This window comes from Neofelis nebulosa, chromosome 11, assembly GCF_028018385.1.
Source record: "Neofelis nebulosa isolate mNeoNeb1 chromosome 11, mNeoNeb1.pri, whole genome shotgun sequence".
NCBI classification, from domain to species: Eukaryota; Metazoa; Chordata; class Mammalia; order Carnivora; family Felidae; genus Neofelis; species Neofelis nebulosa.
The window spans coordinates 77,765,302-77,785,865 of NC_080792.1; the positions used below are offsets into that span (position 1 = coordinate 77,765,302).

General features: G+C 51.7%; 1 protein-coding gene across 6 annotated transcripts in view; it reads left to right on the forward strand.

Moving 5' to 3' along the window:
• The window catches only part of SSH1 (slingshot protein phosphatase 1), a 60,136-nt gene that overhangs the window by 7,558 nt on the left and 32,014 nt on the right, over positions 1-20,564 (forward strand). Inside the window, exon 2 of one of the 6 annotated variants that reach the window (XM_058691049.1) lies at positions 14,620-17,766. The exons of 4 other annotated variants lie outside the window; for them this stretch is intronic. In XM_058691049.1, the coding sequence (XP_058547032.1) occupies positions 17,681-17,766 (86 nt within the window). In that variant the 5' untranslated portion in view covers positions 14,620-17,680. Of the gene's footprint in view, positions 1-14,619; positions 17,767-20,065; positions 20,476-20,564 lie in introns of those variants that run through there. One more of the 6 variants, XM_058691050.1, reaches the window with a different exon arrangement.

A 20,564-nucleotide genomic window follows, 5' to 3' on the forward strand; every position in this document is an offset into this window, starting at 1 on the left:
TATTTTTGAGAGGCAGGTTGGGGGAGAGTACAAGCGGGAGAGGGGCAGAGAGAGAAGGAGACACAGAATCCGAAGCAGGCTCCAGGCTCTGAGCTGTCAGCACAGAGCCCGATGCGGGGCTCAAACCCACGAACTGTGAGATCATGACCTGAGCCAAAGTCAGACGCTTAACCTGAGCCACCCAGGCGCCCCTCCATCCTGCTTTCTAACCCTTGTAGCAGACAGGAGAAGCTGTGGTGGCCTGCTTTAAGCTTTGACGGAAACCCATTGACATCCATGTGTTCATTTGCATTTTCAAGCCTTTGCTCCTCAGGCTTCTAGAAGAATTAATGGAATAGTCAGTTGTGTTTGCTCGTCTGGGCCGGGAGGGGATTTCTCTGTGCTTCAGGTTGGTTTTGAAGGGTTGCCGGCAGGCAGAAAAACTGGGGACAGCGGGATATTCCTCTCTCCCCTCCCCTCTGTCTACCTTTAATGGAAAGTTCTCATCTTTGGGGCGCCTGGGTGGCTCAGTTGCCTGAGCGTCTGACTCACGGTTCATGAGTTCGAGCCCCGCGTCAGGCTCTGCACTGACAGTGCAGAGCCTGGAACCTGCTTCGGATTCTGTGTCTCCCTCTCTCTCTCTGCCCCTCCCCTGCTCTCTCTCTCTCTCTCTCTCTCAAAAGTGAATAAATAAACTAAAAAAAAAAAAAAAAAGAAGCGTATAAAAGTTTTAATCTTTCGGGTCATCCATGGACTTCTCTTCGGCTCACCCGTGACCAGGAAATGGCTGAATGGCATCGATGGGTCTTCTGTGTCTCAGCTGGTCCTCTTCCCCAGTTTGCCCTGGTGGCACCATCATTCAGGTCCTGACACCTCCCCTGCTCTGTGTCAGACCGTCGTCCCCTCCATCCCTCCTCCCTCAGGCTTTTGTCCCCGCCGTCAGATGGACACTATCTCGAAGCACCCCTGGCCTGGGCTCCTTGCTCTGGTCCCACCTTTGCTGCCTTCCACCCTCACCCTCCACTGCTGCCCCTGCTCCCACCCCCCACTCGCACATGCTGTGTCTCTGTCCCGCTCCCTGGCCATGCTGCTTCTTGAAGCCAGCTCCAGTTGGCCACAGTCCTCACGGCGGGCTCCGTGCTCCCACCCCCAATGTGTGTGGCTTGCCCCACTCCGGCAGGTACCACACCCGCCCTGCCTCGCAGGTGTGTGTGCTTTTGTCTCGTCCCCCGCCTAGGTGGCGCTTGCCTTAGGGACAGGGCCTTAGTTCTCAGCCTGTGCGTGACATTTCAACAGTTTAAATATGTGTGCTCTGTTTTGACCCTGCGGTAGATCGCTCACCTGTATGAGCAGGAGCGAGGCGCAGAGGGGACAGCGTGGGGTCTGGAGTCAGGCAGACGGAGGTTCAGACCCTGGCTCCTGCCCTGGTAGCCGAGCTCCTTTACCTCCGCACCTTTACGACACCTTTGTGGGTCTCTCGTTCCATCCGTAAAACACATACAGCTGCGACCTTCCAGGGTTGTGGAGTAGCAGGTGCGGGGCTCCTCAGGCAGAGCCCAGCTCGTGACGAGCGTGAAGAACCATCACTACGTTTGGTCCTCGTGAGCTGTTGTTCATGTCAGTGTTAGTTCACGGCCCAGACTGAGAGGGCTTGACTTCCTGTGGGTGTGGTGTCCACTGTGTTCGCGCGGGGCCCCTCAGAGGGCCGCCGCCGTGGGTGCCCTATGACCCGGCTGAGTCCCCGTGAGATGCAAATAGGAAGGCATCTGCTGCAGAATCCGTGTCGTGATTCAGACAGTTTCTCTGAAGGCCTCCCGGGAAACATCTCAGGAGCGGCTCACCCCGGGCCCAGAACAAAGCTGACTGGTGCAGAGCAACCCAGACCCAGTTCCCTGCGTCCTTTCCCCTGCCCTCTGCGTGCGCAGGCTGCCGCCGGCCTCCAGCAGTACCCTTCTGGAAGCCGTGCCGCTCAGACTGTGGGAATTGGTGAGCAGATGGCTTTGCTGGCGGCGGCTCCTGGCTCCCTCGCCGTCCTGGGAGCTGCCTCAGTCTGGCATGAGCCGTAAGTGCTTGTGTGCCAGGCAGGGCCCCAGGGAGAGAATATGGTTGTGTTGTCTCCAGAGGGTGGATCGGGAGTGAATGTTTTTTTGTTGTTGTTGTTTCCATGCAGCGTTTCTAAGCCAAACGTATGAAAGTGTTCATTGGAGTCCTTCTCGTTTCGTTTTCTTGCCTGCCCAAGCAGACGTTCGGGCCAAGGCAGTGGGACTTCGTTTTCTCTGTCTTACCTGGTGTCCGTGGCAAACTGCAGACTCCCCGTGCCCCTGCTTTTCCCTGCGTGCTTTCTTCCCCATTGGATCTTGACCCGGAGCTCCCCAGAGGACCCCACTCTCCTTATAACCATCCGGAGTAGGGTTGTACCTTCCCTCCCCCTGCCCACAGCATCCGGGGGTGGCCGTGGCCTCGCTCTGCAGACCGTGCTTCCCCGGCTCCATTCAGCACCCTGTCTTTTATGTGTGTTCACCCTTTGGGGTTCTTCTCTGTCTTTCTCCACCGTTTCTTGGCCTGGACTTTATTGTTGATAGTCCGTCCGGTTAAGTCCTGCCAAGAGGCATCAAGTATGCCTTGCACCCTGGCTCTGCAGCAGGTTGCTGTATCAGTTCACAGTTGCTGTGTAACAAGCTGCCCCACACCTGGCAGTCCAAAACAATTCCCAGTTCTCATCTCGCAGTTACCAGGGTCAGGAGCCTGGACGTGCTTTAGCTGGGTCCTCTGCGTGGCGTCTCACGTGCGGTAGTCAGGGTGTCGGCCAGGGCCAGGGGTCTCCTCAGAGGTATGAGTCCTCGTCCAAGCTTATGTGGTCCTTGGCAGAATTCCTGTTCTTGCAGCTATGGAAGGTCACCGTGGCTCGCTTCTTCGAGGCCGGCGAAGAGAATTGGCCGCTATGGAATCTTGGAAAGGAATGCAGTCAGAGGAGTGGCCACCCCGTCACCTTGGCCATAGATTGTAACCTAATTGCGGGAGCAGCTGTCTCCTCCTGTTACCTGGTCGTGCCACCATCAGGATGGGGGCTCACCCAGGGCACCTGCATCAGGGGCTGGGATCTTGGCCATCTCAGAATTCTGCCCACTGGTCTCGGCCTGTGGATGCATTATGTCAAGGTGATGCCGACTGAGGGACGTTCGGTCCTCGAGGGAAGGGGCCAGGAGCACCAGTGAGCCCGCAGGCTTCGACTGCCACGCCAGTGAGTGCCACCTCCTTTCCTGTCAGCACCCACACGCTTGTTCACGCTTTCAGGCTTGGCACCTCTTGGATTCACTTCCACTTTGATGATCGTCCTCTGAAACACCACTGCACTGACCCTTGCATCTCTGTCCATGAGCTTTGGCTGTAGGGGACAGGCCTGGGTTTGGTTCCCACCTCTGTCATCTGTCACTTCACGAGGCAGCGGGCCAGATCGTCCACAGCTTGTAGGATTGTCGTCAGAATTAAATGTCATAACACCACGAACCTCTTCACCATCGTAGACACTGTGCAAATGCCCCCTGCCTGTCTCTCCTTCAGGGGCCAGTTTCTGTAGGAAGAGATTCATGGCCCTTCCTTTTCCTCCCCACTTGCGTTTTTCTCTCCTTTCTACTTCCTCGGGACTTGGGACTTGAGACTTGCTTGGTCGTGTATTTACTTAAGTACATAAATGTTCCCCCACTGGCAGAGCCGGCTGCATAATTTGTGGATCCCGATACAGAATGAAAATTGTGGAGGCCTTTGTTAAAAAACGGTTAAGAATTTCAAGATGGTGGGAGCAGAGCTAACCAAGCGCGAGGCCCGCCTGAGCCCAGGGCCTTGAACAACACGACAAGGCCTTCCTTCCTGGGTTCGACCCTCACGGCGCCTGGCGCGTGCCGGATGGGCCATCGAAGTCTCATAAATTGACTTTCCTGCGTTCTTTTTCACATGGAGGAACTCAAAGTGCTCCTCCGTGACACGCAGGATCCTGAGGACAGAGAGATTTTTCCTGCCATTTCCCCCTGCAGTTTGGCAACGCAGGCACTGTTAGATACAGTCTCAGTACCCCTCTGTCCTACCCTGTCTGCTTACGAGCCATTCATTCAACAGATATTTATTGGGCACCTACTATGCACCAACCCCTGTTCGAGGAGCTGGGAATACAGCAGCGAACGAGACCCATCCTTGCCCTCATGGCCGACGCTCTGTTGGGGCAGACGAGGCAGGAAGTAAGCTAAACTAGCACGTTGCCAGCGTGTTAGCAAGTGCTGAGGAGAAAAAAGGAAGCAGGGACGGAGGTGAAGCGAACCTTCACACGTGCTCCACTCCACGAGTCGCCTTTTGTGCAGTGTGTCATTTAATCTTCGCGAACATTCTGTAAGGAAGGCGCCATTTTGGTCTCCCGTTTGGAGGGAGAGCTTTGGAGACATTAACTGGCCTAATTTCACGTGGTACAAAGCGGTAGAGTCTCTCTCAGGCTCCCTGTCTCTCTGCCTTCAAAACCTGTCCTCCACCCCCAAGTTCAGGAGCCATCTCTACGGGCCCTCCTGCCCGTGGTTTGGATCTCTCACCAGGAGGCAGAGAGGAAGGAGTCCCCCCCCCAACTCCCCGGAGGAACCATGGCTTTGTAGCCCTTCTTCCCACTTGGACCTTAGCGGTCTCACCATGAGCTGTGTGCTTTATTTCGCAAGTCGCAGGTCCCCCTGAGCTGCCCTGAGAGTGAGAACTGTGACCTAATCCCCTTCCCAGGCGGTCACCAGGCGGTCGATGGGCAGAGCACCGGGGGAATACCAGTCCCAGCTTCTGTTTACTGGGTGTCGGCAGGTGCAGGCTCTGGGTTTGGAACCCTGTGCTGTTGTCACCGCAGCCTCCGGGGCGGCTGCTGCCCCGCTTTAGGAAACCAGGAAACTGCGCTCGGAAAAGGCAGGTGGGAGTCCGGGACCAGGGTTTGAATGCGGGTCTCTGTGACTCAGAATCCCGTGTCCCTTTCTGCTCCGCCAGGTCCCTCACAGGAGACAGGCAGTTTTGTGTTGAGCACAGCCTTTCCTGTCCTCCCCCGACCCCACCCCCGGCTTAATAGTTGGTAGCTTCCCACTGACCCCCAGTTTTTTATTTATTTATTTTTTAACATTTTTTATTTATTTTTGGGACAGAGAGAGACAGAGCATGAACGGGGGAGGGGCAGAGAGAGAGAGGGAGACACAGAATCGGAAACAGGCTCCAGGCTCTGAGCCATCAGCCCAGAGCCCGACGCGGGGCTCGAACTCACGGGCCGCGAGATCGTGACCTGGCTGAAGTCGGACGCCTAACCGACTGCGCCACCCAGGCGCCCCTGACCCCCAGTTTTAAACACTGGGGTACACGAACTTAAAATCCTGTGACCATTATACTGTCCTGCTCTTCCCTTTAGATTAACTCAGGTGTTACTCCTGGTGTGTCGGCACATTTGATTTTCAAATCAGAATTTGCCCTTCAGTACGTGTTAAATTTTTGTTGCTGTTAGAAAACATCCTAGAGGGGCGCCTGGGGGCTCAGGAGGTTAAGCGTCCGACTTTTGATTTCAGCTCGGCCATGATCTCACGGTTCGTGAATTCGAGCCCTGTGTTGGGCTCTGTGCTGACAGTGTGGAGCCTGCTTGGGATATTCTCTCTCTCTCTCTCTCTCTCTCTCTCTCTCTCTCCCTCTCTCCCCCTCTCCCCCTCCCCCCCTCCCCCTCTCCCCCTCTCCCCTTCCCTGCTCATGCTCACTCTCTCCCTCTCTCAAATAAGTAAACATTAAAAAAAAAAAGAAAGAAAACTCATCCTCGAGAGGGGACAAACGAGGACAGAGGAAAAGAGGTAATTTGATTCTGCTGGAAGTTAATTAAACTTACTATTAAGGTTAACTTAAAATGAATTTTGCTCAGAGCCTAGGAGGTTTCATTAAACTTTCGAAACACCAGTACTTAGACTTCAAAAGAATGCCACAGGGCCCTGGTCTCATTCTTCCCACACGCCGAGCGCACCCGGGAGCGCGTGCGCACACTGTGAGTGCTCAAGCCAGCTCTTCCTTCGTGGCGGACGCTGGTGTTGGCAGCCACCCTTACGGTAAGTGGAACACGGCTGTCGAGAGGGAGTCAGAAAACCTGGGTTCTGTCCTGAGATGTGTCGTCTGCTGTGCAACCTTAGGCAGGTCACTAAACCTCTCTGGGCCCCCACTTACTCCTTGGTAAAGTGATGAGACAAGATTAGAGTACGGCCTAGTCCCGTGGTGCTCCGTACTTCTAATCGTTTGCTCTAGACTTGTAACAGACTGCCCGCTTTCTCCTTTATTCCGGCACTGAGGGCAAGGTCGTGTATTTGTGGGGCGCCTAGCCGTGTCAGGGTCATGGTTGACCCGGAGATGGAGAACACCGGCGTGGCCTCTGGGAGAAAGTAGGCCCTTTGCTTGGACCCACCCGCTCCTCAGCAGAGCCCTGGGCGAGCCACACTTCGCCGTCACGAGCGGGCTGGAAGGAAAGGACTCCCGCCTCCAGAACCCGCCTTTGGCCCGTACGTCGTGCCGTAGACAGACCTCTGGTTTTGAACAACTTATTAGAAAATTCCTAAGACTAGGAGAACATCCAAAACAAGTCGTTCTGCTTCAAGGAAGGCTGCAGTAAGAAAACAGAATTAATCAAAATAGGATTAATCAGAGTCAGAAGGAGCCATTTTCAAGGCATGGCAGTAATTGGGCTGGGGTGGGGGCGTGTCTGTGAGTCCCACTTCGAGATGGGGTCGGTACTGTGACAACTCCCACGGCGGCCAAGATGGTGTGCCGATGGGGAAGCCAGCTGGCCAGCCTCGCTGCCCTCCCAGAATCCCCAGGAGATGGCAGGCTGCCATGTAGATTGCAGAGGTCCCCCAGGGCCTTTGGATCAGGGGACGGGCCCTGCCACCCAGCTGCCTGCCCTCCCCGAAACCGAGGAAAAGTCCTCCTCACTCTCAGGGCCCTCGAGAGGCCTAGGGAGAGTCTTGTACCGTTGGGGGGGGGGGGGGGGAGTCCTTGCGGATACTGACGGACACATGGGAGCTGTTTTCTGTTGTTGTTTCTTTAGCTGCTATTTTCATTGATGGTAGTGAGTACCAGCCCCTCCAGCTGCTGTCCTGACCTTCCTCCCCTCCACTGATGCCCAGTTTCACCACAAAAGACCAAAAGGTCAACCAAGTGGAATCTGAGAGGAGAAACAGTCAACACTTGGCCTGTTTCCCTTCCAAGTTCCGCTGAACCTTGTACCAGACCTCTCTGGGAAGCATCCTGTCTGGTGTGCCCTTATTTTTACAGATCTCTCTTTCTTTCTCTTTCTTTTGTTCTTTCTTTCTTTCTCTTCCTTCCTTCCTTCCTTCCTTCCTTCCTTCCTTCCTTCCTTCCTTCCTTCCATCCATCCATCTATCCTTTCGGCTACTTTTGAAGTTATTTTTAAATAGACTTTGTTTTAAAGAACATGGTTGTTTGGTATTAGGAAATGTCTGATGCTCTCCCTGCTGGGGGCCCCCGTGCCCTGGCAGAAGTAAGTCCCAGTCAAGGCTTGGCCCATACTTGGCAAGAGTTCTCGTGGTGTGTTTCCCCAAATCTGGGTCCAGTCGAAATTCCCACAAGGGAGGGATGTGGTTTGGAGACAGCCAGGCCGGCTGCCACCTCTGGATATCACTTGTCGTTTCCTAGATGTCCAGGCCCTGCCTGTTCTGTGCCTGGTCTGTTGCAGGTGGCAGTTTGGGAGTGGCTCTTTAAGTCTGGGGTTGAGGCCGCTGAACCACACGGCAAGAGGGATCCCTAAGGAGCCTGCTGTCTAAGGCCCTAGCACCCCTTTCCAGACCCCACCTTGTAGGGTGGGAGGGAGGAGTATCTCTTGCGAGGCAACCTGGTAACAGAGACAGTTTTTGAGTTATTTGCTTTATTTGTCATCTCAAGCAATATATATTTAGCATCTATATATTAGCCTCTGTGCTAAATGCTGGGGAGTCTTGCTAAAAACAAAAAACAAAAAACAAAACAACCCTTACCTCCAGAGGCCATGTGTGTATGCTATGTCTACCATAGCTCTGTCCAAAGGGGATTTGAAACACCGTGTAATAAAATTCATAGAAAACAGTATAATTTAAAATTAGTGAGGCAAGTGGGATATAGAGACAGTGGGGGAAAAGAAGGTGAAGCCAGGAGATGTGGATGTGGAATGCATGGCATGATGTTGGTATGGTTACCAGAGTGTGGCTACGGATCTGACGTTGAGCTTCCTAGTAGTCAGAGCAAAGAGAGAAACAAGATGGTTTGCTTGATTCATGGTATTCCTCAACATACCACCAGGTCGGTTCCTCTCTGAAGAATTCTTCTGCCAGACCCAATGTGGTAGGCGGATAAGCAGGTTGTCTTAGGTTTGGCCCTGAGGCCCACAGAGGGAGCTGATGCTGTGGGCCCATCCCACCAATTAACCTGGGTATTTGTGGTCTGGAGAGGTGAGGTCAGCGGCAGCGCTTGGTTCCAAACATTGAAAACAGGATGCTGAGTCACATCCTGCAGGCCGGCAGCATCCTGACTCCATGTGCCTTTCACAATGGAAGGCTCGCATGGGCAGGTTGGCCTCCCGCTGTTTCAGAAGTGCGGTCTCAAGCAGGAAAATGCTAAAATTAGGTTTTACATGGGTCAGGGCTGTGTGTGCACGAGGCCCTCAAACTCTGGGCACACATAGACCAGGAGGAACTGGAAGAGCGGAGTTTCCCATCATTCTCCACTGCCTTGCGTCCGAAGCAAGGCTGCCTCCATCCCGGAAAATGCAGGGAGGGAAAAAGATCCCAAGGCAGGCGGAGATCTGCGTCCGTGAGGGTAGAAAAGCCTCCAAAAGATGAAAGAGGAAGGCCGTGAAGTGTGCCGGTGGCAAAATGACTGATAAAGTGGTCTTAAAAGCTTTTATCGGGCTGAGTCGGTTGAGCATCCACTCTCAGTTTTGGCTCGGGTCATGATCTCACGGTTCATGGGTTCGAGCCCCTCGTGGGACTCTGTGCTGACAGCGTGGAACATGCTTGGAGTTCTCTCCCTCTCTTTTTCTTACCCTCCCTCTCCCCTGCTTTCATTCTCTCCCTCTCAAAATAAACAAAAAAAAAAGTGCTTTTATCACCTGTCTGTAAAGAATAATTACAAGTAATATGTTCCCCACACCCAAATAAGTGGAAATTTTTGAAGTAAGTTTTAGATTTTGAAACGATATAAAACTTACAGGGAAGTTTATAAAACTTACAGCAAAGACAGCACAAAGAACTTGTTCCTGAACCGTTTGAGAGTAAAGTTGCCAGCCTGAAGCCCATCACCCTTTGAATGCAGGCAGGGACCCTCTACAGACCAGATCATTGACCCTTGACCCTGATACTGATACATTACCGCCGTCTGGTCCTCCAGACCCCATTCAAGGTCTGCCATTTGACTCAATAAGCTCCTTGGTAATAGAAGGGCCCAGTTCATGATTGCACGTTGCTTGTAGCTGTCCTGTCTGAGACTCCTTCATTCTAGGACATTTCCTCCGTCTTTGACTCTCATGACCGGGACACTTTGGAAGGGGACGGGCTCATCATCTTGTAGAGTGTCCCTCAGTTTAGGTTTGCGTGGTGTTTCCCGGAGATTAGATTTGGGTGGTGTTTCTTAGGCGGTACTTGGAAATTATGCCAATCCCATCCCCCATCAACTTGTCTATTTCTATCTGTACGGACTCATGTTTGTTTCATTCCGCGGTTTATAATCCATTGGTTGTATTGCTGACTTCAAAGTTCAGATTATGCCTGACTTGGCCACTGGGGTCACATCCATGCTGGCTCCCGTGACCCTTGACATGTCCCCGCCATCCTTCAGCACTGCCTTGGTCTTTTTCGGGCCACGTCTTGTACTTTCTGTACCCCATATCCGGAATCAGCCACTTCTCCAAGGAGCCCCGGTTCTGTTTAGTGGCGAATGGAATTTATGTGCCTCTTACTGTGCGGGTGTTGCCCTCCTCAGGCCCTCTCAGTGGGCAGAATTAGGGCATGCGAGTAAGGGTGTGCGCACACACACACACACACACACACACACACACGTGCACACACACCTGCATCTCTTTTCCTATCCATCTAAATAATGTTGAGAACCATGAGTTCAGACTGGTACCTTCCACTCTGATCCAACACCTCAGGGTTTGTTCCGGTTTTCTCCCTCTCCGTATTTATGATTCCCTTCTCCGACTGCGAGAAATTGTCCCAAGCGCATTTGCTCGTCTGATCGGTGTTCCTGGCTGTAACCAGCCTCCCGTCTCTGCAGCCACCTCTCGCCTGCATAGACGCCTTCCTAGCCCTGCTCACCGCACCCCCTCCTCCACTCAGAGAGGTCAGCATTCTTTTTTTTTTAATTTTTTTTTAATGTTTTATTTATTTTTGAGACAGAGAGAGACCAAGCATGAACAGGGGAGGGTCAGAGAGAGAGAGAGACACAGAATCCGAAGCAGGCTCCAGGCTCTGAGCTGTCAGCACAGAGCCCAACGCAGGGCTCGAACTCACGGACCATGAGATCATGACCTGAGCCGAAGTCGGATGCTCAACCGACTGAGCCACCCAGGCGCCCCGAGGTCAGCATTCTTGATGCTGTTTTCCTGAGGTGTCAGGTCAGTAGAGGCTCAGAGTCCTATTCCCTGGTTTCCTGTCCTGGTTCCTCCACTTCTTGGCCACGTGAATGTGGGCAAGCCACTCAGCCTCTCTGAGCCTCCGTTTCCCTCACAGACGCTGAGGATCAGGTTAGTTAATATGTGTAAATTGCTTAACACCACACTCAGCGGAGGTGTTCGTTATTGGCGTTGCATTCATTGAGTGCACACTGCCTTTTGGGCCCTCAGGGACCCAGAGATGGACAAGTCACAGTCCTGGCTGTCAAGACCCTCAGGGTGATGTGGAGAACCTGGTGGCTGTATTGTTCAGTACATTTGGGGGCCAAGAGGACCTGACCGCCAGGTGACGGTACCTCCACTTGTGGTATTTATGTGGTGAGTCTTATGTGTCCAGTTCGTCCTATGAGTTGTAAACACCCCATGTTCCAGCTGCTTAGAGGTTACTGAGGTGAGTAAGTCATGCAGTGGTTTGAGACTGAACAGGAAGTCAGCTCTATGAGTTTGTTTATGAGTATTTACTTAGAATTTACTGTATGTCAGGCAAGGAAGGAGCTTTAGAAAATTATGTGTGCTCTGGTCCTCAAGTCCCATTGTGAAGTTCAAAAACTCTGGCGTGAGGGTAACTTCACCATAAGTTAGTAGTAAGTATGTCTGGGAACACAGTTTGGAAACCAGGGGTCTTAGGTTCCTATCACTTTCTTTTTTTATTTTATTTTTTTTTAATGTTTTATTTATTCTTGAGAGAGACAGAGCATGAGCAGGGGAGGGGCAGAGCGAGAGAGAGACACAGAATCCGAAGCAGGCTCCAGGCTCCGAGCTGTCAGCACAGAGCCCGACGCGGGGCCCGAACTCCTAAGCCGTGAGATCATGACCTGAGGCGAAGTCGGACACTTAACCAACTGAGCCACCCAGGTGCCCCCTATCACTTTCGAAGCATATGACCTCGCATGAGTGACTTAGCCTCTAAGCCTCAGCTTCCTCACCTGCATGAAGAGAGAAGGTGCCATAAGATGTTGAAAGGGAAGAGCTGGGACTTTTCGCAGCCGGGGGCAGCGAAGGAGGGCTTCCTGGAGAAGGTGTGGATGCTAGCAAGTGGGCACGAGGTAGGGAGGCAGACAGGAGAGCGAGAGGGCCGCGAACAGAGGCCAGGGTAGACGAGTTGAGGAAGACCGCATAGAGAGAAAACAGAGAATGTGTGGAGTGTGGGAGAAATCGTGTACGAGGTAATACAAAGAAGGTTTTTATTATAAACCCTTTTCCTACTTGTTTATGAGCTCCTCAAGGTCAAAGAGCGTCCGATGAATGAAGCTGAGGTTAGCAACATGTAATCGCTAACTGTGCCTACCATAGAAAGCTAGCACCAGCCTGTTGGGGACTCTACAGATAATGTCACATCACTGAAAGTTCTGGAGCCAGGAATGACATAATAAGAGCTGTGGTTGGGATCTGTGCAGTGGATTAGAAGCCAGAGGTCCCTGCCCTGATTCCCAGTAGATGGAGAGCTTCTGGAGCTGTGCTGCCCTCCAGCATAGCCACCAGCCACGTGTGGCTGATTAAACTTGAATTCAATTGGAATTAATAAAATGACAAATCTCAGTACGTCAGTCACCCTCCCCACGCTTCAAGTGTTCAGTAGGTGCCTACGGCTGGTGGCCTCGTGCGGGTAGAGAGCACATCCGTTCTCTTGCAGGGACATTCTGAGTACCTAGTGTAGAGTCAGGCGTGCAGTGGGGCCCCAGTGGATGTTGTGTGGCTCGGCGGGGATGCAGGGGGCCAGAACTGCAGTGGTAACTGAGGAACTGGGGAAGAAGGGACCTCCGGAAGGGTTGGGACCCAGCAACCCATGAACGTGGGACAGGACTGCATACCGAAAAGAAAGGGCAAAGGACCTGGGACAGTTGAGATAATCTGTCCTTGGAATTTATGCGTTGTTTCAAAAACATTTCCTCCGGGTGCCTGTTATTTCTGGCTGGCTAGGTTGTCTTTGCTGCCACTGCATTTCCAGCACAATGCAGCCTTTGTATCTTCTGCCCTCCTAAGGGGGCTTAGGTCCCGGTATCCCAGATGTACAGGGGAAGATAGCACCAGCTCGAGCTTCCACGGGCGGGGCCTGAGGGCTCTCGGGGGGCCGTGAGGGACCCGTCCTGAGGTCTGTAGAGCCAACTCCAGGCGCATCATTTGCAGTCTTTCTTACACTGGAGAAGGGGAGGGGTCGCGGGGGGAAATAATCCTGCTTTTGCGAACTTGCTGGTCTATTGCTGGCAGGAGCCGCTCGCTCCTACCCGTTGACATGAAGGAGAGCTGTGTAGCTGGCCTCAGAGAATGTCTCTTGCTGCCTGAAATGCTTTCGGACATTCCTTCTCTCTGAGAAAAGCCCACGCCTTCCAGCCAAACAATACAGGCCTCGGCAGCAGAGACGTTTGTCCTGAGCCCTGCCGGCACCTCTTGCCCATGACCCCATTCCCTCAGTAGACCGCCCCCGAGCTGGAATTTCCCTGTCCTCAGCATTCTGTGGAGGAGAGCGGTTTCGGAGCTCTCGCGGGTACGTGTGGCAGGTGAGCCACCGAAGAATGCTGTTTGGGGCCGAGGCCCTGCCAAGCTGCGTGCGGAGCGCAAAGGGAAAACAACAAGGCCTCGGCACAACTTCGGGGTGACCTTCAAACATGAGTTCAAAATGGGGGAAGAGCGGATAGTAAGTTTTCCATCCTTCCGTCTTCATACATTTGGCTTTGCCGGGAAGAGGGTCTCTGTCCGTCCAGACCACCGCCAGCAGAGGTTTTCAGGCAGATCTGTGTCCGTCCAGCTTTGCCCACCGCTTCTGGCGCCGCAGTTCGGACACCCCTGCCCTCTGAGGCAGGCGTCCTGCGGGGAGGGTGCCGAACTTGGAGCCTCTCGGCTCAGTTCTGTCCCTTCTTCGACATGTGGCCACAGACAAGTCATTCCTCTTCTCTGTCTTGATTCTTCCATCAGAAGATTTAAATTTTAAGAATTAAGTGAAAAAATGGAGGGGCAAGGGTTTCTTGCCAGTTAGGTAACCTTCTGTGTTCTCGTCTGGAAGAGGAGTGTAAGAATGCCTGCCTGGTCTCCCTCGAAGAGTTTCATGAAGGTCAAGTGACTGACATTAGTCGGAATGCTTTGTCCACAGCACGGCTGATCACAGGGCTGATCTGTCTTTTCTGTTAATTGTTAATTTCATCTCGTGATGCAGGGCCGCCTTCCTGAAAACTGTAGAGCACCATTCAGGTCGAAGGTATCGTTTATTTATTTAAAATAACACACACTGAGTGCCATGGGCTTACCCATAAGCATTCAGGCACCGAGAACTCATTGACAGGTTGAAGGCTCAACTTTAGGCCCAACGTTTGGTTCTTAACTTCGCAATTTCTGAAGCTTGAATTTATTAGTATGCTCGGGGATGGTCAAGTTCTGCGAAACCAACTTATGCAAACCAAACTTACAAGGAACTGACCTATAAACCAGAATAGACATTTATGAATTCACAGTAGGGCCTTTTACAACAGAGACCAAATCTTCCTCTGTTCGTTATGGGGCATGTATAATGTAATCTTCCTACTCTCCTGCTGCCTGCTCCTCTTTTCCGTGTTTACCGATTCTACGAGCCCCAACCTGGTCTCGTTTCCTCCAGGGAGATGTCCTTGAACCCCCCAGGCTGGGCTGGGGGTCCCTCCTGCCATGTACATCCATGTGTGCGTATGTGTATGCACACACAGGACCCTATACATCCCTCTACTGTGGAACCCGCTGTATCACGTTGCAGTGACTGTCCTGTGTCTGTCTGACCCCCTGGAATGTAATGTCGCTCGGAGGCAGGAACCGTGTCTGTTTCATTTCTGGATTCCCAGGATTTAGCACTGCCCAGGCACAGCGAATACTCGTTCATCGAAATGGAATTAACGGAAACTCCTCTTGGGAGTGTTCATTGGCACCCACCTTTTCTGTGGTGACAACTTTACATTCATTCCTTTTTTTTCTTTTTCTAGAATTGTCATCACGTCTGCTAGACAAACCACAGTGCGCTCAGCCATCACCATACAGAGCTGAGGGTTGATATCCATGTCCAAGTAGTTCATTTCATTTCAGCCAGTTCGATCAATGTGGGACTCTTTCCAGAGCCTATGTTTTAGGCTCTGATTCTCTGATTTTGTGCAAGATGTAGCGTCGGAAATACTAAAATCCTACCAGTTAAGTAACCTTCTGTGTTCTCATCTGGAAGAGGAGTGTCAGAATGCCTGCCGGGTCTCCCTCGAAGAGTTTCTTGAAGATCAAGTGACTGACGTTAGTCAGAACGCTTTGTCCACAGCAGAGCTGATCACAGGGCTGGTCTTTCTGTTAATTGTTATTTCATATCGTGACGCAGGGCCGCCTTTCGAAAGCCAGGACGCTGTCACTGAATGTATTTGGTAGAAGACGGGCACGTGCATTTCTTTGTCACTTGTTTGGCTGCTTCCAAGGAGGGTATTCTTTTCTTTGACCTGGCGTGACCTCCCCTCATGGCACTGAGTCATGTTACTCTCCTGAGAGGACCATGCATTTTTATTGGTGTTATTTTTTACCAACAGAAAACATTTATCATGTACCTGCAGTGTGTAAGGTACTATTAGCAATCCTGTGTGGGAAGGCCCTCTTCTCTGTGTTTTCTGTTACTGTTAAAGTCCAGGGTTCTGACTCTGCATCAGAAATACTCCTGGAACTTTTAATTTATTTTATTTTATTTTTTTATTTTTTGAAAATGTCTATATTTATTTTGGAAAAGGAAAGAGAGAGTGCATGCACACAAGCAAGCGGGGGAGAGGCAGAGAGAGAGGGACAGAGGATTCAAAGCAGGCTGCACGCTGACAACAGAGAACCCGATGCAGGGCTTGAGCCCATGAACTGTGAGATCGTGACCCAAGCCCAAGTCAGACGCTCAATCCACTGAGCCACCCAGGCGCCCCCTGTCCCGGAACTTTTTTGAAAAGCAGATGCCTGGACTTACGGCAGACATTTCGAGTGAGAATCGACTGAGGCTGGACCTGGGCATGACTGTGTTTTGGAAGTTCTGTAGGTTGTTCAGATGTGTAGCCAGAGTTGGAAACCAGGGACAGTAGCATAATATGGCTGTGATGTGGGGTTTCTATCCCTCCTATTTCCGTTTTTCAAGGAGTTGTTCCGAGTGGCTTAGCACACACCCGGACCACCCACACAAACACCTGCTCCTTAAAAAGGAGTGTTATCTCTGCCTTTATCGACATTAGGGCAGGCTTGGCTTTACATTGTACTCCTCAGTCTGCGAATATTTGGCCATTTGAATGAATGAACAGAGCCCTGTAAGTGACCAGCAGAACAAACTACAGTAGAACAGGAATTAGAACCCTGAAATATGGATCCCCAGACCAGTGCATTTTCTGTTCTTTAACCCCCATGTGCCCCAGCATCACTAAGGGGGTTGGTTAAAAATGAGATTGTCCCCGGAGGCTGTACTTGAGGAGTTTGTCTGGCTACCTTCACTCGTCGTTTGAAAAAGGTGACGCGTGCCCTGCAGAGCTCTGGGAGCCACGCACACGTGGTGGCGCTCAGCCAATGACAGTACTATTGATAAGAAGCCTGCGCTGAAAGCCGCTTCTCGACCGGCGGGGCTGTGCTGCCCGCAGAGCTCCTTGTCCGGATTCCCATTCAGCCCACAAGGACCAGGCACTGTGTCCCACCCCACAGCCGGGCGATGGTGGGTGGCAGCAGGCAGGGTGATTGCAGTGGCCCCCCTTGGCCTTCTGCTTGCCCCCAGGCCCGGTAGGAGAGCTCTGGCCCTGAGTCTCCTCCTGGACCCCATTTCCCTGAATTATACCTTCTGTCCGTTTCCTTCGCACAAAGCTTTCACCTGCTGGGAAGAATTGCTATGGACCAGATCTTGACCTCTGTGATGTGTGCTTTAGTGGAACCAAAGCCGCCGGGGCAGAGGTGATATCAGGGTAATGGCTCTGATTCTCACTCAGAACTGGCGGGCGACCACGGGCACCACAGGACTTACGACTGTGGGCTTGGGGTCTAGTCCCAACTCGTAAAGATGTCATGCCCCTGGGCAGGCCGTAGTTTCCTCCACTGCAGCATAATTGTGTGTGTCCCACTTAATTCTCTCATGACGATTAATTTATCCTCTGGGAGCCAGGGGAAGCTTCCAGACAAGGCCTCCCCAGGAGTGTTCCAAAGCACCAGTTAGGGGCTCCCCTCTCCCCTCTTCGAACGCCAGCAGGACCCCTGTCTTTGGACGCTTATCCCCTTCTGCCCTGCAGTGTGGCTATTCGTGTCCTTAATTTATTTCACGGGCCAAAAGAAGTGCTAAACACACAGAGCCCACTGGCTCCTGCGGGCGGGTTTCGGGTTTCGGGGTCCCGTGCCAGGCCCTTGGGGACCTGGGCCTGCTTTACCTCTGCAGCCCTGCCCTGGGCACCGGGCCTGCGGTTCTCTGAGCAACGCCCGTGTGTGCACACGGGGTTCCCTCTACCTGGATGGTCCCCCCTCAGCCCTCTGTTTGCCTCCTCAGGCAGCAGTTAGCGTGACTGAAGAATTTTCAGAATGTAAGACGCTGTGACCACACGGACTGACTGTGGCGGCTGCCCACGGGTCACCGTTGGGTGAATGGGTGGCGATGTGACAGAAACAGGAGTCCCTCAGCCTGTCGATTTCAAGCAGAGGGGGGTCCTCACTGCTCTGGATTTGTTACTTGGCGGCCAGCTGTTTCCCCTCACAATTCCCAACACACACCCTGCGGCTTGTTCCTAAGGCCTACAAAAGCCGTAGGAGGAAAGTGATTACAGGAACTTCAGCTGTTTTGCGCTCTCTGAATGGCCCTCTTTCATCAGGATATGCAGGGACAAGGGCCTTTTAAAACCCAAATATCAGGGGAAGACAAGAGTCCCATAAGAGCCATCTGCCCCCTGGGTGGGAACATCATCCGGACGAGAACTCCTGCCCAAGGACTCCTGGCCCCTTCCTTCCCTCTCTCCTTTCTCTGGAGGGAGTGCGAGGCAGGAGCTGGAGGCAGTCGAAGATGTGAACCAGGCTATCATGAACCTTTTTTATTTCACTGACTTCTGCGTCTCCCTTCAGCGGGCTCACACCCTCCGCTCTTCAGAGGCTTCCAGCCCAAATTAGTACGTATCACCACCTGATCTCTTCCTACCACGTATCAGTTTCGGGGTGACACTGGCTGTTCATGCTGTGAGGCCTGGGGTTTTTCGAGGATCATTGTTTGAGGCTTTTGTCTGTCCTTAGTGCCTTGGAGAAAACTAATCCTGCGTGTCCTTAGTGCCTTGGAGAAAACTAATCCTGCATCGTCTCCTGAAACAGGCAGTTAACCAGTGTTTGAGAACATATTTATTTGTACTGTGGGAGATAAAAGCATCGGGGTGGGGGGTGGGCAGGGAGGGCCAGGGCTGAACTTGCTTTTAATCTCCCATCAGGATTTGTCTTAAAGTGATGGAGAACACTTCAGTTTTATTTGTCGCCGTCTGACCTCTCTGGAACTTCACTTATACTTTCTAGGACACTGGCATTTTGGGGGAGAGGATTGGTTTCTCTGTAGCTGTGATGGTGTTTTGTGGGTCTGCACTTACTCCGAGAACCCACTAAAGTAGGTGTGCCATCCCCCAAATGAAATTCTGTTCACTTTTTTTTTTTTTTGAGAGAGGGGGCGGGGGAGGGACAGAAAGAGGGGGACAGAGGATCGGAAGCGGACCCTGTGCCGACAGCAGCGAGCCAGATGTGGGGCTCAAACTCACAAGCTGTGAGATCATGACCCGAGCTGAAGTCAGACACTCAACCGACTGAGCCACCCAGGCGCCCCTCTAAAATGAATTTCTTTTTTTTCCTTGTTTTTTAAGGTTTTTTTTTATTATTATTATTTATTTTTGAGAAAGAGAGAGCAAGCGAGGGAGGGGCAGAGAGAGGGAGACAGAATCCCAAGCAGGCTCTGCACTGTCAGTGCACAGCCCGATGTGGGGCTCGAACTCACGAACTGGGAAATCATGACCTGAGCTAGAACCCAGAGCCACCCAGGTCCCCCTCCAAAATGAGTTTCTTAAAGGACACCCCCAGTGCTGTGCCTTTAGGCTCACAAATCACTTCTGGGTATTAGAAGCCTGGCACAGAGAACCCGACATAGCCCTGGCAGTGAGAAATAGTGTTCTCATCAGCCACCCAGAGGGCACGTGAGGCTCAGGGCCTGGAGTGAGCTCAGAGCAAAAGACAGGAAACAGAGTCGCAGAGAATATCTGCATTTTGTTTCCATAAATCCTGTGACTGCCCATGCTCCACAGCCTCTCGGCCCCAGAAGTCATCTTCTGCGGTTACCCTCCTGCCGCCTCTGTCTACTGTCTCCCCAGCCGTCTCACAGGCCTGGGATAGATAATGTGTTTTGTGGACTTCCCCGCCACTTTAAATCTTGCTCTTTACGGTAAATGCCTGCTCCTGATTGCCCTGAGGATGGAGGCAGTGTTCCAAGGGCCCCCATCCACACAGGCCCCTGACTTCATTCGGAGATGGGAGGCTGATTCTTTATCTGTCCCAGGTACACTGAAGAACCACCGGCCTTGTAAGCAATCACAATCACAGGATAAAACCAGCCTGTTCTTTTGCATTGTTCCCTTTTTTTTCGCCCCAAAGGAAATGTAAGGGAATCCCAGGGGAATTTTTGCCCATGATTTCCAAGGCAAAGGTCACTGTTAATGGCTGGCTGTTTCCAGAGTGTTAAGGCTTCTGGTCAGTATGGATATTTTTTTTCTTTTCCTTTTTTTTTTTTTTTTTTTAAATTGATGAACAAAAAATGGTTGATGTTGCTTTGCTTTGTGAAGATTTTCCCTGGCTCCTTCCGTGAACCGATGGTTGTTTTGTAAGTTTTGTGGGCAGCCCTTTCAAGTTTTGATGAGAATAAGTAGTAAGTGATCTGTGTTGAAACAGGTCTGTCTGAATAGTTCTGAAAATAAGGTTGGAAAATTTTCAAGAAGGAGAGGGTGACAAGTTTTAGGAGTAGGGGAGTATTGGGCCATTCCACAACCAGCCGAAGTAAGAGCTTGGGTTTGAAATTGGCCAGATAGGCACTGAAGAGCTTTTTGCCTCCCTTGGTGAGACTGAACTAAGGAAAGGATGCTCCTCGTTTCTTTCAGTATTTTTCTTTTTTAAGATTTTATTTTTAAATAATCTCTTTGCCTAGGGGTGCCTGGGTGGCTCGGTCTGTTAAGCGTCCGACTTCGGCTCAGGTCATGATCTCACGGTCTGTAAGTTCGAGCCCCGTGTCGGGCTCTGTGCTTACAGCTCAGAGCCTGAAGCCTGTTTCAGATTCTGTGTCTCCCTCTCTCTCTGCCCCTCCCCTGTTCACACGCTGTCTCCCTCTGTCTCAAAAATAAATAAACGTTTAAAAAAAATTTTTTAATTAAAAAAATAATAATAATATCTTTGCCTAACCTGGGGTTTGAACTTACAACCCCGAGATCAAGAGTCCCGTGCTCTACCTACTGAGTCAGCCAGGCATCCCCTTCTTTCAGTGTTTATAATCCTGGGCTCCCCAGCTCTTGAAACTGGCAGCACAGATATACAGCTGATAGAGTGGAAAGGGTAGCTTGGCAACACTCTTGAGGACAGTAAGTGGAGAGAAGTTACTCGGATGTAAAGGAACGGTATTATGAAATCTGCAAAACCGGTTGTCAGTTACTCCACGGCCCCACTCAGCCTTATCACTTGGTATTTGAGCAGTCGCTATTTTTAGCGTGAGAATTCAACCAGCAAAAGTCACAGATTTTATTGTGGACTTCATATTATGGAAGATCACTGTCTTCCTGATTCCAGGAGCCGCTGAGTTCCATGTGGTGAGTTTTCTTAGCACCTAGTATATTAGACCTAGTCGAATTTTTTATTCCAGGGTTTAGAACATTTAACTACTTCCATGAGACATCTG